Source organism: Geotrypetes seraphini, chromosome 13 (genome assembly GCF_902459505.1).
Source record: "Geotrypetes seraphini chromosome 13, aGeoSer1.1, whole genome shotgun sequence".
Lineage (NCBI taxonomy): Eukaryota > Metazoa > Chordata > Amphibia > Gymnophiona > Dermophiidae > Geotrypetes > Geotrypetes seraphini.
The window spans coordinates 15,049,344-15,061,683 of NC_047096.1; the positions used below are offsets into that span (position 1 = coordinate 15,049,344).

At 41.3% G+C, this 12,340-nt stretch overlaps 2 protein-coding genes across 13 annotated transcripts in view; one reads left to right on the forward strand and one right to left on the reverse strand.

The window, feature by feature from the left end:
* The window catches only part of PPP1R12B (protein phosphatase 1 regulatory subunit 12B), a 195,620-nt gene that overhangs the window by 103,464 nt on the left and 79,816 nt on the right, over positions 1–12,340 (forward strand). The window contains exon 19 of one of the 12 annotated variants that reach the window (XM_033917692.1): positions 4,531–4,572. The exons of the other annotated variants lie outside the window; for them this stretch is intronic. Coding sequence (XP_033773583.1) covers positions 4,531–4,572 — 42 coding nt within the window. The remainder of the gene's footprint in view (positions 1–4,530; positions 4,573–12,340) is intronic. 12 annotated transcript variants of the gene reach the window in all.
* LOC117347172 (c-Myc-binding protein-like) lies at positions 853–1,229 on the reverse strand. The gene has a single exon (XM_033917703.1). The coding sequence runs from the start codon at positions 1,173–1,175 to the stop codon at positions 864–866; it is 312 nt and encodes a 103-aa protein (XP_033773594.1). The 5' UTR covers positions 1,176–1,229; the 3' UTR covers positions 853–863.

The window sequence follows — 12,340 nt, forward strand, 5'->3', positions numbered from 1 at the left end:
GGCCCCCTATTTTTCTCATCTCATCTCATCTTATTTCATTTTCATTTATTTAAAACATTTTTAATCCGCCTTTATCCAAGGAAGCTTATAAATTTCTAAACAAAATAGGCAAAACAACTATACATCAAATAGAGGAAAATACAAAGTCACAATATTCTATCTGCATAACTGCATCCAAACTAATTCTTAAGTGCCATCATTCTTCAATTTAATAAACCAGTTTCCTGTAAAAACATAACAACTGTTAAATATTCACTTTTTAAAAAGCTTGAACAAATAGGTGACTTTTAAGCAACTTCCTAAATGGCAGGAGGTTTCTACAAAGACGTAACGTTCCCGACAAGGCATTCCACATCAGTGGACCGGCTAAAGAGAAACAAGAACTCTTCGTTCGTACACAGCAATAGTTGATTCTCAGCTTTCGCGATGGAATATACAGCATTAAACATTTTTCCAAATAATATGGTAGAAAATCATAAACACCCTTATGTATGAGTTTCAACACCTTGAATTTAATGTGGAATGCTATGGGCAACCAATGCAATCTAAGCACTGTTTTGTTTTGTTTTTTTACCTAGCAAATAAACTGGTATACCAAACCAGAGAAAGTAACCATAGTCTGTGCACCTCTTCCCCCCCCCCCCCCCACACTTTAATTGACTAAGTGCAATATCACTTTTCAAGTGGACTGCTTTAATAAAGTACTCGGGTACTTTAAACAAGTAGATCTTTTTCTTTTTTTTTTTTTTTGCATCAAAATTCCCCACTATTTATTTACGCCCCAAAGCAAAAGAAACAGTTATTACACAATATACAACACATACAGCTGTACAGGGTCAGGTGAAGTGTTCTAGGAGGCAGCCTTACTCAGCGTGCTTGTCTTCTGTAGATGGGTCATACTCAGCAAGCCTTGTCTTAAGCTCTCTGTTTTCTTCCAATATAAGTTCATATTTCTGTTTGAGTTCTGCCAACTCCAGCCGAAGAATCTCCACATCTGGCGTCTCAGGACCAGAAGCTCCTAAATGGTGTTTCAGAAAGTCCAGCGCATTGTTTGGTTTTTCTGGCTCTTCATACAAGGCCACCAAAACTTTGGTGAGGGTATCAAGTACACCTGCCTTTTCCAAGTATCTTCTAAATTGTTCCCTTTTTGAATCGGCAGCCTTGTAGTGCGCCATGCTTAGACTCCGCAGCTCCCGGCCGACGCTCCCACCCCTCGCTCTTTCACACCCGGCCCTTCCTCTGCCTAAACATGTAGATCTTAAGCTAATATTCAATGAGAGATAGTGTATCTTTGAAAATGAGCATAATATTGCACCTTCTGTTTTGTGCAGCAACCAACTTAAAAACACACCTTTGAGAGTGCTGTCTCATTGGCTAGCAAAAAATTTTACTGTGGAAGACCAGTTCATAGTCAATTGCGCTGAGTTTTATGATTATACCCCTCGCTTTTCTTGCGATTGTGTAGCACGCATCTTGTATCGCTTGCAAAGGGAGCGACATTAACAAACATGGCCCGCGTGCGCGTGCGAATCGGAAATATAAACATACTTGTAAATGAAGAAATGTGGAAGTACGTTCGCTCTCTCCAGAGGTGAGAAAAATCCACGCAAGACAAAAATTCGTTATAGATCAAGTACTAGCAAAACCAGATCTTTACCTTTAATGGACACGGTCAGACAGCGAAAGGAAGGCAGGCTGTTCGGAGGGCATATATAATGAGGAAACGTAACCATAGTAACGAAAATGCATTCACGTGACTTATATTGAAACGCTGTTCGGAGGACATATATCATGGGGAAACGTAACCATAGTAACGAAAATGCATTCACGTGACTTATATTGAAACGCTGTTCGGAGGACATATATCATGGGGAAACGTAACCATAGTAATGAAAATGCATTCACGTGACTTATATTGAAACGCTGTTCGGAGGACATATATCATGGGGAAACGTAACCATAGTAACGAAAATGCATTCACGTGACTTATATTGAAAACGCAAAGAGTCAAGGGAATCATACTGAACACGCGTTGACGTGATCACGTGTTAACATGCTCTATGTGTGTCCTTCGTTCGCCAAGCGGCATTTAGGGGCGTGCTAAATTGTCATTGCGATCAGTTATCTTGCGCTAAATTGTCTCGCGCTTAGTTATCGCTGCGCTCAATTGTCTTGCGCGGAGATATAGTTGCGCGCAATTGTCTTAAGCGCAATTGTCTGTGAGCGCGATTGTCATTGCGCTGAATTGTCTGCGCACGATTGTCTTGCGCACTTTTGACCTGTCACCTGGAAGACCACACCTACTTTTACTTCAGCCAAGAGAGGCAATTTTCAGATAACCCAACATACCCTGTGACTTCCATTAATCATTTTCAAGGGCCTGCCAGCAGAGTGTGGCCTCGAGATCTGGATGTCCATCTTGTAATTTCAGCAGCTAGGAGGCAGTTTTAACAGGTCCCTGGAAGCTTAACGTTATTGCTTGCTCATTGTCAGAAGCTTTCACTTGAATGTTATGTTTGTATGTTTTTACACATACTATAGTTTTATAAGCTATGTCGAGTCAATAATAAATGATTGCTTTTACTGTATGACTCCTGTGGCATTGCTCTACTACTTTTAGGCCTTCTCTGCTTTTGCTTCTTCTACAAAGTTTTTTTTTTCCCCCTTGTTATTTTACAAACTGTTCATTATTCAGAACCTGAATTTGCCTATTACTAGTACTTATTTCTGGAATGCTGCACAGAGACATACAAAAGAGAGTCCCTTCTCTATAGACCTTTGTATTAGAGGTAACTGAAATTTTAAGTCTCTGCTACCTTATAAATTTCTCTTTTTTTAAAAAAATTCTTTATTCAGTTTTAACTCTTGCAACAAGTATACAATATTCAATCAGATAATTCGTACAAATCACTTGACATTCTAACAATTATTGTCAAATGCATATAAAAAAGACCCCTCCCCCACCCATCCCATTCATCAGGAATAAACCCATTAAATCACATAACATAAATTTCTCATATTAAGAAAATGGTTATATGTAGAAACAAAAAGAAAACCTTTTTTATTGGGCTAACTTGCCCCCTCCCCCCTCCTTTTTACAAAACCGTAGTGTGTTTTTTAGCGCTGGCCGCGGTAATAACAGCTCCGACGCTCATAGAATTCCTATGAGGGTCTCAGCTGATACCGCCGCAGCCAGCGCTAAAAACCACGCTACGATTTTGTTAAAAGGCGTGAGGGGTTAATATAGTTTATGATTAGCTTTTGAAGGTAACCCCTTCTTCCTCAGATCAGAAGGGGTTACCTTCGGAAGCTAATCCAAGTTTCAAAGTTTTATTAAGATTCCGCCTATCAAAAATGTCTAAGCGGCTCACAAAAGTTAAAATAGAGATTTAAAAAAAAATGTAATCAAAATAGGGTTAAGACATAACATGAAAGAGAGGAAAAGGGAGAAAAGGTAATTTTTTTTTTTTCCTTTATGTTTTTGTTTTATTTCTACATCTTACCTTGAAGAGTGGACTAACACAGCCACCATACTTGTAGCATTTCATTCAGGAAAATGGTTCAAGCTGTATGTTGTACTGAATCAGTTGTTCTATACTGGGGTATGATCCTGGGTGCTGTGATGTGGAGGAGGCCACTGTTGGGTTAGTATTTGTAAACCATGTGGTACCGCAGCCTCAGTACCCTATTGTTTTATACTCTATTGCTGTTTTATTGAAAAATAAACAATTACAATAAAGAAAGCAGGTTTTTAGACTGGATTTTTGTAAGGAAATCTGATGTACCAGTTCAGGGGTTTTCTTTCAAACGTGTGAGATAACAGTATGGAAAGCATTACATTGGGAGGTTGGCTGTTGATGATAAGAGCTATAAATAACTGGGGTGTCTGATGACTATTGTTCCATCCATCATGTGTAAACTATATACATGTGTGTGCATACCTTTGTCTGTATCGGTTTGCAGAAACCAAATACAGTGGTACCTTGGTTAACGAGCATAATTTGTTCCAGAAGCATGCTCGTAAACCAAAACACTCGTATATCAAAGCGAGTTTCCCCATAGGAACTAAGGGAAACTCACTTGATACGTTCCCACCCACCCCCACCCCCCGAGGCCAGCGGCGCTGCTCTACCCCCCTGAGAACCGGCATTGCTCCCCCTGCTCATGAAGGCTCCCCCCCCCCGCGATCCAGCACCCTCCCCCCGCGATCCGGCAACCCCCCCCTCGCCACGATCTGGCATCCCCCAGCACTCACCTGAACACACTGCTTATCCCCATCTGGCTCCGGCACCAACGCACAGGACATGCTGGTGCCGGTGCCCAAAGATCTGCGGCGTCTTGTTTGCTGGGCCTTGAGCATCTGTGCATGCTCAAGGCCTTTGAGTTCACGCTCTCTCAGAGGCCCCGTTTTTGCGAATGTTTTGCTCGTCTTGCAGAACACTCGCAAACCGGTGCACTCGTAAACCGAGGTACCACTGTAGAATCTTTGATCTCTGCTGCTAAACTTCTCGCCATGCTTTTCTTTCTTAGGACACTGCGATTGATGGTGTTGTGGAGGTGAAGGAAGCTAGGGTATGTGGTACTGTGGTACTTATGGTCAGCAACGACACAATAGGACACCAATAACAGAAAAAAAAATTAGCAATTGTATAATTTGTGTCTATGAAAAAATTATCCCCCCTCCCCTTCCCAGCCATTTGTTTCATTTCTTGCTTGTTTTGCCATACTAGTCAAGAAGGTAGCAATATTGAGTGATGAGGAGTCTCTATCGCACCCCCACCCCATGCCACCAGGGCGCTACCACTGCATCATGCCCAGTTCTATTCAGACCAAGGGGCAAGGCTTGGGCATTGAAAATTGACCTCTATGTGCCCTGTTGCTAAACTGCTTGGCCAGGGTAAAGTCACAGTTTTAATGAAGCCATTGACAACCTCATTGGAACAGCAAGAATGGGAACATTCCGAATTATTACGTCAGCAGTTTTTATCTTTATGTCGTTAATTTGCCACTGCAGTTCAACATTGTGTGTATCGGGTCAGGTCACCTTTCAGGTGCAATTTGGCTTCCTCATGAATCCAGATAATCATCAAAAGATTCACAAGGAGTAGGGTTTTATATTGTAATAATTTCCCATTGCCTTCCTGGAGGGATCTCCTCCCACCTTAGTTTTCAGGATATCTACATGGAATATTGGTGATGATATAAATATTCATCTAGTGGAAATTTATCTCGTGCATATTCACTGTGGATATTCTGAAAACCTGAATGGATGGGGGATTCGAGCCTAGGTAACTACTGCATTACTGAGTACCAAAGGGGATGTATCAATAACAGGATTTCCTTTTTTAAATGATATGGGAAAACCATTTGACCCTGGAAATTGGAGTTTCATTAAAATCCTGCACTGCCACAGTACTGGGAATATGGAATTCACTGTTAATGTTCATAATGTATTAATGTGACAGTCATTCATATCTTTCTCAGATCTGCTAGAAAAACATTGAGCAGCTTGCTATAGTTAGACAAATGCCAAACACATGTTCTCTGTTGTCCTACCCAAATTAATTTTCAGTCCTGTTTTATAAGTTAACTGTGTCTGTGCTGGATAAAGGCAATCATACAGGTCATGTATGATTCATTAGCACTTAGAATGCATTTTGGCCTGCAGTTCTGAATAGAAAATGTAACCTACTGTGTAGTACAGCTATGGAGAGTCACTTGGAAGGTGCTTAGATTTTTATGATGAAACTGTTGTAGCACTACAGTCTGAATTGGGGGGAGTTCCCATGTCTACTTCATCCTAGGAAGGGAATTAGGGCCACCACAGTGGATACAAAAGAGACAGGGATGGCTATTCTGAATCCCAGTCTCAGGCTTTAAACTATCGATCTAGTTACCGAGTATAAAGTTAAATATCTGAAGGTCTCTTATGGGGCAGAGCTTTAATCTCCTTTGGAAATTCATTGGAATATCTGTGGGGAGAAAAAGTGGTAAGAAGTGATCAAAGAACTGAATTTTATCCTGGGACAAGCAGGCAGCATATTCTCACATGTGGCTAACGTCATCCACGGTACATAGAAACATTGAAAAATGACGGCAGAAAAGGGCCACAGCCCATCTAGTCTGCCCACACTAATGACCCACCCCCTAACTTCCTCCATGAAGAGATCCCACATGCCAATCCCATCTTTTCTGTGGCACGCTGCTGGCCTCAATTACCTGTAGTGGAAGATTATTCCAGCGATCAACCACCCTTTCGGTGATGCAATGTGGGCTGGCCTAGCAAAGGCCCCGAGGCTGCCTCATGAAACCGCGCTAAACTACTGTTTAGGGGCAGCTCTGTGCCGAAGTTAAAAGCACACAGAGCTGCCGCTGGTGGTGCGGAGACAAGGCAGGAGGCAAACGCAGTGGAAGTCAGGAGTCCCGGCACAGCAACAGGAAGTTGCAAGTCAGCTGACGCCGGCCTTTCGTTGCGGCGGGAACCGAATCCTTTGCGGACCGGCACCGGTCCGCGGACCGGCAGTTGAAGAACTGTGGTTTAATTCATTAGACACTGGTGTACGTTATGGTGTAATACATTAGGTGCTGGGGGTTTTGGGTTTTTTTTTTGAGATATGTCCATAAGGCTATCACTTTCAGCTTCATTTATTTTTCCTTTTGGTCTAAAATCAACAAAGATAATGCTTTAAAAAAAACAAACAAACCTAATTTTGAATAGCAAAATGAATGTAATAATTTGCTATTATCAACAGGGCCCAGTTTTGGGGTTTTTTTTTCATTGATTGGCTCTTCGATGATTGGCTGTTTTAGTTTCCCAGTCCAGAGAATTTTGGGTTTTCCAGTCCTGTCTTTCTTCCAGTGGATCTGCTGGTAATGAACTGTGCGTATGGTTGTCCTAGGGGCCGGTTCATTCATTATAACCTTGCTGCCTTAAGTAGCTTCTGTGTAGTTCTTACGGTCACTTGTCCTTGCTGCTGGCCCTGCTTTTTCACACTGCCAGGTTGTCATTGACAGGAGTGGTGGAGCTTGATGTCCTACTGCAGCCTTTGTTGCAACCGTGCCAAATGTTTGCTAGGCCTGCCTCCGAGAAAGTGACTTTAATACTGTGGCTGAGGTTCCTAGCCTGCCCTTTTAGGTAAAGGTCTGCCTGCATGTTGAATTGTGCACTTTCCTTGTCTGATTGCCTAATATGGTAAGGTATGTTCTAGCCACGGGCTTTTCTACTTTACTGAGATGGGGGGGGAATGACATGAGGCTGGGAAAGGCGATTAGTGATAAGACTGTGTAGGTGAACCTCTGTCATATTAGTATCCAAGTAGAAAGGGAGGGAAAAAGAAATCCACAATAACCCACTTGTTAAAATGCTCCTGTTCTCCACAGAACACGTTGTAACTAGACCATCGGATAAACAAAGGCATAATTCTTCTGAGAACAAGTTGAAATGTGATTTGTCACATAGCATTGCTCTTTGTTTCAGTTGTGATGAAGCATATAGTGGAAGAGAAACCGCACATGGCATGGTGTGTGTTTTTTTATTTGTGGCAGGAAAAGGAACTTTTAAGGTGCATGACTAAAGATTTATATATGGACTGAATAGATATTCTATACAAATGATCAGAAATTATATAAATTCTATAAGTGAAATGGTGTGGTTAGTTCACTCTTCAAAGTAATAAAACAAAAACATAAAGGAAAGAAAATAATACCTTTTTTATTGAACTAACTTTACCCCCTCCTCCCCCTTTTACAAAACTGTAGTGCGGTTTTTAGGTGGTAACAGTTTTGACGCTCATTGGATTCATATGAGCGTTGGACTTGTTACTGCCGTGGCCAGCGCTAAAAGCCGTGCTACGGTTTTGTTAAAGGGGGGGGGGGGGGGGTTAATATAGTTTGATTAGCTTTCTGATCTGAGGAGGAAGGGGTTAGTTACCTTCAAAAGCTACTCATAAACTACTTTAAGTTAGTTCAATAAAAAACGGTATTTTCTTCCCATTATGTTTTTGTTTTATTTCTACATATTACCACAAATTTTATATAAAGTATCATTTTTTTATAATGATGTATTATAGTCCATAAACTACCCCACTGCCCAAGTACGGTTGAAAGGCAGGATAAAATTATTTTCAAGAAACTAATATGGCTTGTATAATAATTACATTACATTACAGTTCACATATCACACTGTACTACACACAACTGTTATAGATATTTATGTTATGATGTAATCTGGTATAATTAAATATATTTATAAGAGAGCTTCATTGTACTGTGGATGAACAACATTTGATAATTGTGTGCGGTTGGCTCGATGAGGTTTGTTTGTGTTATGCAATCCTTTGTAATTGGTTGAAGTTGCAGCTGGGAGATCAATTTTGTGACTCAAGGAAGTGCACACCTGCCTGAGAGCAGACTCCCATCAGAGACAGCAGTGATTTAAAACTGTCTTTTTGGAAGAGCTAGAAAGTGAGCTTTGTTCAGCTTTTCTGGTTCCAATGGTACATGAAAGTTGGGAGTTGGGAGAATGCAGAAGAACCAGCAGAGGGTCTCCCAGTCCACAGATTTTCGAGGTGTGAGGACATCGCTTGTCCCTGTTTCTTACCAAAGACCGGAGGCTTTGACCAGGACCACCCGGGTTTGTATGAATGCTGCTAGGAGACATTGATTAGTCTTTTCTTGAGTAGTATCTCTTGAGCAGAAGGTAGAAGCATAATTGTGAGGCCATGTTGTATTTATCCTTGTTGCTTTGAAGTCTCACTCCAGGGTGTTCAGATCTGTTCAGGAAATTAATAAAAGCTCAGATATCGACAAATTCTTAAGGGCTGTTCATATTAGAGACCGATAAGGCATGAGCATTATGTTTTATTCCAAAGACTGCACAGTGGACTAGTTTACTGGGACATATGTCTTACTTGTTGAGGTTGTGTGTCCTTTCTTTATGTGGTTGTGGTTTTCTAGCTTTACTTTGATACAGGATTAAACAAAATGTTAACATGTTGCTTGTATTGAATTTATTAGCTGAACAGAGGAACCAAATACTGTAGGTCATAAATCTGTCATCAAGGATCTCCAGCAGGCCAGGTGGCCAGGAAAAAAAGCCAATCGATTTAACGGGGTTCTTAGATCACACTTAGGAAAAGATCTCATGAACTTTCACTATAATTATTCTGAAGCCCAAAACTAATAGGGTTTACTTACCCATGGAACTTATTTGGGAACCACTGGACTGGATAACTCCGAGGCCTCTTCCAGTTCTGTCCTCTGCACTTCTAGTTTGAAAACATTTCTAAGGGATAGCAGACTTGCAGAATCTATCAGAAACTAAGATATTGACATTCAAATCCAAAACTGATACACTGTTCTGCACCTCTCAATTTAAAGCACCACGGGACATCGTGAGCCTTGCGATATACTTGTGAGTTTTTGGGGATGTGATGCGCAGACAGCGCCCTACATACAAAAGAGAATCCATTATCAGTTTGTGGCCCCTTTTTCCTGTAGTGGTAAGATATAGAGACTGTTTTGTACTAAACTCTCCTTATTTTGGATGCATGATCTTTTGTTTTGTGCATTTCATGCAAAAAATTAAGCAATATTTAGACTTTGTGTAGTTTGGCATTAGCTCTGTGGATGTCTACAATGAGTCTTTCAGCTCCTTCTTGGCCTTTGGTAATAAACCAGACAGGCCTGCTTATCCTGTCTGTGGCTCAGCTCTTCACAGCAATTTTTGTTTTATTGTGTTGCTATTTCAGTTTACTTAAGAGAATTCTTGTCCACTATAAATTGTGCAGTTTATAAATTACCCAGTATAGTACTCTAGAGCAGTGTTCTTCAACCACCGTTCCATGGATCAGTGCCGGTCCACAGAAATTTCCTGCCGGTCCACCGGGCCAGCACGTGCAACAGGCCCAAAACAGTGTTCTTCAACCGCCGTTCCACGGTGCGATTGATGCAGCGTTATCTTCAAGCCAGCTCCCTCTTCCTCACTGATTCAGTGCACAAAGCCACGGGCAGTGGCTTCTACAGGCATCCTGCGCCTGAACTGGAAGCCTTCTCTCTGATGTTGCAACATCAGAGGGAAGGCTTCCAGATGAGGCATGGGATGTGCAAGGTGCAATTAGTACTATTATGGGGGGCGGGGTCTGGGGTGGAGATTGGGTAGAGATGGGTGGGGTCTGGCCCACGACAACCCAGTGTTCTTCAACCACCGATCCACAGAATAATTCTTTTATTTCTGCCGGTCCATAGGTGTAAAAAGGTTGAAAAACACTGCTCTAGAGGACCAGGCGTTTCATATTCAGGTAAACATTGCACTTCTTAACTTGTGTTCTTGGTTCTCTTGGCAGCAGTTTCTTGGCAAGAAGGTCACAAATGATCTCCCACCTTGGTGGTTGATTGGACTGTGATGTCATTTGTGACATCACAGGCTATAGCGTTGATCTTCTAAACAAAAAGTATCAGGACAGGGACTTTCTACTCTAATTATAGTATAGAAAAAGGAAAATGTTTGTTGGTGTCAAAGAGGTTCTAGATCAAGAATGTGTGAAAACTAGCACTGACGTAAAGAGGATAGAGAATTCTCAGCCACAGGTCTGCGTTATAATATTGTCTGGAGATACAAACGTCAGATGTTTTATATTTTATTTTATGTTTTTTGTTTGTTTTAACTGTAGAATATGCATAAAGTATTTAGTTTGTGGAAAATTTGTGGCTGTTTTGCAGATAGCAGTAAAGAGACTTTCTGTTTAATAGTTGCAGTGTATAAGATTTTTTTAAAAAATTTATATCATTTTTAAATTACATTTTACAAACATCCACTTGCACCAGAAATGCAGAAAAAAAAAGTTAGAACAAACATTAGTGATAACAATATCAAATTCTTCCTTAGATCACAATCTAGTTATAAAGAGGGCGTTAAAGAAAAGACAAGAAGATCAATAGAAAAATTAATTTTTGGACTGTAATTTTAGAAGTAGGCTATAGCCTAGCTGTATCTATTATGCTTCTATAATTTGACTTATCATCAACATCTAAGATTTTCTATTTCAATGAAAGTCTTCAGTTGTTCAGGGGCAAAAAAGACATATATATTTGGTTCCCCCATGTCTAACCGAACACTTGCAGGGATATGCTAACGAGACTACGACGGGAACTCCCTACAACCATTTCCTCATGGCGATCTGCATGGGGCAGGAGCGTAGGAAGATCGCTCCTGCCCCAAAGGCCCTCTAGACCACCAGGTAAGGCCGGGAAGGCGGCAGGGAGGTAAAAAATATGGGTTTTGAAAAAATTTTTCCCCTCCCCAGAAAAAAATCACGATTATGTGAAATCGCGAGTGCAGAAACCGCGAATGGGGAGGGGGAAGTGTAGACACACAAGACCTGTTGAGAGCCAGTCAACATGGATTCAGGAAAGGGAAATCATGTTTGACGAATTTACTTCAATTTTTTGAGACAGTGAACAGACAAATTGATAGTGGAGAACTGGTGGATATTATATACTTGGACTTCCAGAAAGCATTCGATAAGGTTCCACATGAAAGACTTCTCAGGAAACTACAAAGCCATGGAATAGAGGGAGATATACTAGGCAAATGGCTAGAGAACAGAAAGCAGAGAGTGGGCATAAATGGGAAGTTCTTAGACTGGGAGAAAGTGACTAGCGGTGTACCCCAGGGCTCGGTACTTGGGCCCATATTATTTAATATTTACATAAACGACCTAGAAGAGGAAACATCCAGTGAAATCATCAAGTTTGCAGACGACACAAAGCTATGCCGAGCAATCAGATCGCAGAAGGATAGCGAGGAACTACAGAGCGACTTGAGTCGATTGGAGAAATGGCAGATGAAGTTTAATGTGGAAAAATGCAAAGTGATGCATTTAGGCAGAAAAAATAAGTAACACAAGTATATAATGTCAGGTGCAACTCTGGGAAAGACCAAACAAGAAAGGGACCTGGGCGTGTACTGATAAATAGAACTCTGAAACCGTCGGCGCAAAGCGTGGCGTCGGCGAAAAAAGCAAATAGAATGCTAGGCATGATAAAGAAAGGAATCACAAGTAGATCGGAGAAAGTTATAATGCCGCTTTATAGAGCGATGGTCAGACCACACTTGGAACACTGCGTCCGGCATTGGTCTCCATACCTAAAGAAGGACATTAAACTGCTGGAGAGGGTGCAGAGACGAGCAATGAAGCTAGTGAAAGGTATGGAGAACCTGGATTACGAGGAACGACTTAGGAGGCTGGGGCTGTTCTCCCTTGGGAAGAGGAGACTGCGAGGGGATCTGATCGAGACTTTCAAAATACTGAAAAGAATTGACAAAATAGAGCAGGAAAAA